Source organism: Myiozetetes cayanensis, unplaced genomic scaffold (genome assembly GCF_022539395.1).
Source record: "Myiozetetes cayanensis isolate MyiCay16 unplaced genomic scaffold, myiCay2020 scf9, whole genome shotgun sequence".
In the NCBI taxonomy this organism is placed as follows: domain Eukaryota; kingdom Metazoa; phylum Chordata; class Aves; order Passeriformes; family Tyrannidae; genus Myiozetetes; species Myiozetetes cayanensis.
Genome location: NW_026088185.1, coordinates 38,203,560 through 38,209,559, shown reverse-complemented (window position 1 = coordinate 38,209,559; position 6,000 = coordinate 38,203,560). Strand labels below are relative to the sequence as shown.

The 6,000-nt window shown below is 47.5% G+C and overlaps 2 protein-coding genes across 2 annotated transcripts in view; both read right to left on the bottom strand.

The window, feature by feature from the left end:
• The window catches only part of UPP2 (uridine phosphorylase 2), a 293,492-nt gene that overhangs the window by 239,958 nt on the left and 47,534 nt on the right, over window positions 1-6,000 (bottom strand). The window lies entirely within an intron of this gene.
• The window catches only part of GPD2 (glycerol-3-phosphate dehydrogenase 2), a 37,428-nt gene continuing 32,280 nt past the window's right edge, over window positions 853-6,000 (bottom strand). The window contains 1 exon segment of the mRNA XM_050339658.1: window positions 853-3,730. Coding sequence (XP_050195615.1) covers window positions 3,605-3,730 — 126 coding nt within the window. The 3' untranslated portion in view covers window positions 853-3,604.

Below are 6,000 nucleotides of genomic sequence, written 5' to 3'. Positions count from 1 at the left end.
AAATCTGAATTTCTGACCATGCCGTGAAGACACTGGAGGAAGGCACCAGCCCCAAAACTCCTCTTCCTTCCAGCAGCAAACTGAGGAGCGTGACCCAAGGCAATTCTAGTGCTGCCAAATATCTGGGACAAAGCTGGCCACAGCAAACGTTTTGTGACATATGACTTACACACCACGGACTGGAGGAAATCCATAACCTCTGTCGTTCCACTCCGGTCCGGTTCATCCCCACACGGAGGGAGCTGCTCCAGCTGCACATACACAACCCCTGCATCAGCACAGCTCCGCAGCACTTGTGGAACATCCCCGCTGCAAGTGTAAATTAAACCCTACGAAATAATCTGGAGATTATGAAGATTGTGCTCGCCCTGATAACGGCGCTGCTGATTTACTGACAGGGAAAATGGATTTGTTCTGTCGGAACATTCATCAACACACGGCAACCCCGGGAAACCTGACATGTAACATGATCCAAATGGATTAGGAAATCGCTCCTGTTCACTTCTATTGATTTTAGTCAGGATCAAACTCATCAGTGTGCAGGGACTGCTCGCGGTTGGCATTTCCAGCCCCCACCCCCCCCCCAAATCCAGGTGGCTGCTGTAATTCCAGCCTGAGAGGGCAGTGCAGGATTCCTCACCCTGTCACCTCCCAGGAATGCCAAGTGCTGCATTAACTCCTCATTTTCACTTCGGAACTACCGAGTGCTAAATTGCGAGCTGAGGTGGGAAAGCACGGAAAAACTGGTTCTGTTTACAAGGACACATCCATCCCAACAGCCTTCCTTCCCAAAGAAACTTTTTCAAGGCGAAGTTATTTTTTCACCTGCCATGACGAACTGCCAGTGAAAGGAGCGTTTTAAACCAGTTTTATTGATTCATGCTCTCAGTCCTTACTCAGTTAAAAACAAGGCACATTAAATACATCCTCTTATTGCTCGATAAACGCATGCGGCTCATTCCAGATATCAAAGGTAATAAATAACGGCAGGAAAACACCAAGACAGTTATAAAAATGACAACCCAGCCTCAAACACAGCATTGAACAGCCCAGGCTGCAACAGGAACCTGACAACAGACGTAAGTGCCACGTGTAAACCTGCAGTGAGTGTCTGTGCACGTATTTATACACATCGACACACACTGCATGGATCCCCCCAGGTGTGCAGTTTATTTAAAACACAAAATAACCCCAGCAAATCCAGAAATTCAAGCCTCATCTCACCCCTTCCCTCCAAAAAAAAAAAAAAAAGGGAGAAAAAAAAAATCCCATTCCTGCTTTTCCACCCCAGATCAGCACAGTAAGGCAGTGACATTGTACAACTCTTCCCACGGTACATTCACATTAAAATAACCTTAAACAACAAAGCCAACATTCCTGCAGACAGAGTGAGGGCAGAAATAAATACTTTAGATTTCTTCAGGTACAGATTCAGCTGCTGAAGGAACACATGCAGTTGTCCCCGTCATTCCAGGGCTGTACAGGGGAGCAGGAGGGTGACATAAAGTGCCTGAGACGCAAAGCAAATCCATGTCCAAGGACACATAGCCAGGAGAATCCCAAAGTGACATTCCAGATGCAAGATTAGCAAAACAAGAGTATCCAAAAGTCACATTCCAGGTGCAAGATTAGCAAAACAAGAGAGACAAGGAGCATACTTTGGGTACAACACAAGTAAACTAGGGTAATTAATTTAACAAAGCCAGTTAGAGAGGAGTGGAAGAGAATTCCTCTTCAAACCATATAAAAGCTGTTCAATATTGGAAATATTTTTTTTAACGTGGCCTGGAAAAGGTCTCATGACTTTTACTTTTTTTTTTTCCCCTTTAATTATTGGTAACTGTAGAATCCCAAACCCCTTCCCTTGTTCACTGAGCCAAAATTACCTGTGTGTTAGACATTCACTTCCCTCAGTTCTGCAGGATATGTGAAATCTGTTACTGTGGGTTTGGAAATACAAAGCTGAGACAAACATTCCCCTTCACCTGAATATTCTAGAACACAGTTCAAAAGGAAAAGTTTACAGGACCACAGGAACAAACCCTTTGTTCATTAAAACAACCTTGTGGTGTCAGATGTGCCAACTCCTCCCTCAGTCCCTGCTCACAGCACAGGGCTCGAAGCACAAAGCCACAACCTGAACAATATCTGCACCAAAAAAATGAATTTAACATGCAAAAACCATCTGAACCATTTTAAAAACTCATTTTAGATGAGCCTTGCCCCAGTTTTTTTGTATCTACTATTTTTCAGCACTTGAATTTTAATATTTTTTGAAGGACTACGCTTCTCCAGCAAAACAAAACATTTGTACTCACTGTGCTACATCCCACACTCCTCAGCACCTCCCTTTGTGTCTGGGATCATGTTCCCTATAAAAATACCCAAGGAATCTTTGCTGCTCACTCCTGTCCTGCTATTTTCCATCAGTGAATGTGGTGACACCAGTCAAATACATCAGATTTTACTGATCAGAAATTCTGACACCTGGGACGTGAAGCTTGATTTGAGGTGGAAATTGCTATTTCTACTCAAGGAATAAAACAGGTGCCAAATCCAGCAATCAACCAGGTTTTCCTGCCTTGTCCTACATCAGGCAGAAATCTACCACCTGATCTCGACCAAATCCAGCAGCAGGAAGGCAATAGACAGGTACAGCAGTGCTGGAAACAGCTCCAGTGAGGGTTCCTTGTTTGGGTTTTTCCATTAATCTGCTGAAAAATAGCCCTTTTTTCTAGAAAAGTTAGTGGAATGCAAGACAAACTTTGTTTTTTTCACTCTGTGTTTGAGCATTTTTAAATTAAGACTATTGTGCTACCAAAACCTGCCCTATCCTACATGTCATCAGGGTTTGTCCCAAACTCAAAGCACTTTTTAGCATAAAGCACCTTTTACCTTTATTTTACAGCACAAAGCACACCACCTGCCAGACAATGCCCATTTATTAAAGGCAGTTATTTGTGTTAATATGGGAGAAAGGGAAGCTGTCCTCAGCTTTTAGCCAAATTATTGCCTCGGGGTGATTCATCAAGATGTTTTCCAGCTGATATTTTTGTGTGGCCAAGTCTTGGCACCACTGGAATAAGAGAGCAAACCCAGCCTACTGGAAGGCTCAGGACAGCTCCCCACCATCACCACCACCCCAGGAAGTGTCGGATTTGTTCCTTTTGGGATCATTATCTCCATCTAAAACAAGCTCTCCCTCGCCTGCTTTTTGCTGAGGACACAGCAGCAGCTTTGAGATACTGGGTCTGTATTTGGAGAATTCAACACGTTTAATGGCAGGATTCACTTAGAGCATCCTCTGCTTTAAAGATTAAAGTGAAAAGTTAATGACCAAGGCAGTACGTGCTTGTGTGCGCCCCCAAACCCTCCCAGCCTGTGTTCCTGAACTCTTGCTAAGAAACCCCTGGGACTGCAGAACCCCCGACCCGAAGGCCACGTACCGGAGCAGTAGGAAAATCGTTAATGACGCGGACAAACGCACCGACGCATTGTGGAAGAGCTACGCCGACGGACAGCTCTGGGCACCTGGGCCAGCGGGGAGGGCAGAAGCTCTGGAATGTTCTCAGCAGCTCCAGGCAGCCGTGGGGTGGGGGTGGGCTCAGACGCCGCCCCCGCTCCGGTCCACCGGGATGGCGGCGCGGCGCCGCAGGTTCTCCTCGGCGCTCTTCATCAGCACGGCCAGCCTGCTCCCCGACACGTGGCCCTTCTGGATGGCACTCATCAGCTGGGGACACAGGGACAGCAGCCCGTTACCCCCTGCTCAGGGCAGCACACGGAGCCAAGAGCCCTCAGCACACCTTAATGAACCTACAGACCTGATCCCTCCAGGGACAGACCTACACTGCGGTTTCAAACCTCGCCTCAAGGCCCCTTTACACTTTCCAGAAACATCAGAGAAGGCTTTGGCCAGGCACAGGTGGCAGGAAGAGTGGAAGTCCCAAATATGATCCACTTGGAAGTACCAGTGCACACAACCACCATCACTGGGGTTTTTTGCCACGACATTTCAGAATGTGGGATATCCCACAGGGTTGTTTGTGATATCTGAGAGAGGCAGCTCAAACAAGAGCACCATTTGGATTTGTTTCTGTTTAGGAAGAAATTCCTGCCTGTGAGGGTGGGGAGGCTCAGGCTGCTCAGAGAAGCTGTGGCTGCCCCTGGATCCCTGGAAGTGTCCAAGGCCAGGCTGGACGGGGCTCGGAGCAACCTGGGCTGGTGGAAGGTCCCTTCCAAGCCAAACTATCCTGGGATTCCATGATTCCTGATCCACCACTGACTCCAGACCAAGCCCTTTTTCACTGACAAGCTCTTCTCTGTAGAGACACTATACTTGACTTCCACAATTCTTTCAAATCCAAACTCCTTTATAGACTTTTAAAACTAATTTGCCTTTAAGTCCTGGGAGCTGGGCTCGGCTCTCTCTCAATGAACACACACTAGTGCTAAGATTTTAGTTAATTCTTTTTTATCCCATGGATAAAGTGAGCATTAGATCTGAAATTACCTGCAGTCAGCTCAGCACAGAGTGCTGGGGAAGAAATTGGCACTTGCAAAATGCAATTTCTTACTCCCATCGAGTGTAGGAATCCTTCAGACTCCTTCCCTTCCATAGGAAAATCTATTCATTACATCTGCAGTTGGACCTGTGCAGATGTGGTGTCAGCCCTGCCAAGGTCGAGTTGGAAAGGGACTTTGGGCAAGTCCTGGAGTGCCAGGACAAGAGGGAATGGCTTCTCACTGCCAGAGGGCAGGGTTAGATGGGATATTGGGGAGAAAATCCCACCTGTGAGGGGGGGGTTGCCCCTACATCCCAACACCGAGGTCCCACCCTCTGTTGAGCATCACTCCATGGACACCTGTGGGCACCGGGAGCTGCCAGGCTGGTCCTCACCAGGCCATTATTTGGGTTCCCTCAGCACTGTGCTCCCACCTGGAGAGCCAGGTAGCCCCCAGGTACAACCTGTTCTATATTCTAACATAAACCTCCACAAATATTTGCCCAGGGCTTGCACAATCGCTCTGCGGTGAAACGCAATTACTTGGAAGTTTTCAGAAAGCAAACACCCAAGTATTGGGCACTGACTTAACAGATCCATTAAAAAATTAAACAAACATTTAATGTAGTTTGCTCCTTCCATGGCAACCCCCTGTTCATTTCAGTGCCACCCTTCCCACTTAGCGCTGGGCAGATGTGCAGGAGCCAGAGTGACACAGGTCCCCCAGCCCCTGGTGGGACTGGTCAGCCCAGCAAAGCAAAAACCCCACAAGGGCCCCAAAACCCACAGAACACACAATCACTGGTTGTTGCAGCTTCTTAAGCGCAATGTTCCCCAAACTGCCCAAACTCTGGCTAACACAGCCCTTGCAGTAAGGGCTGGGCTCCCCCAGCTGAAGGTCTCCACATGCCAAGGGAGGTATGAGGGTGACCCTTTCCAACCGCCAGAACCAGCTGGGATTTTCTCCTCCATTTGAATATGTCACCACAAACTCCCAAAGCCACTGGTTCTCTTTCCCTCCTGGTTTGTTTGGTTTGGATTTTCCCCTTCTCCCAAATTCACTGCAGCTCCCCAGCTCAATTGCTGCGTTTTAGGCAAATAAATACTCCTTTTTGCTAATGCTGGACACAACCTGTGAAAATTTTCTGCATTTAGATTCAACAATGCTGCTCTTATCCCCAGCTCATCTCCAGAGAGACAATTACCATTTCCTTCGCCTTGATCTTGTTTGTTTAACTTGACACAGTGAAGAAAGGGCTGACATTGACCAAAATCCCCAGCATTAATTTCTCTCCTGTTCCGCATTCATCATTGCCACCGGGCACGGGAGACATGGCAGGCTCTGAAATACCACCCCAAAAAACCCTCCTCAAAACCAACCCAGCTGGCAAACTGCATATGCAAGGGGAGAACCCCTGGTTTTATCTGAAAGACCCCGAAAAGGCAGATGCCTGTCATTTCTTTCATAGAAACTGGGATGATTCAGCCAATCCAGGAG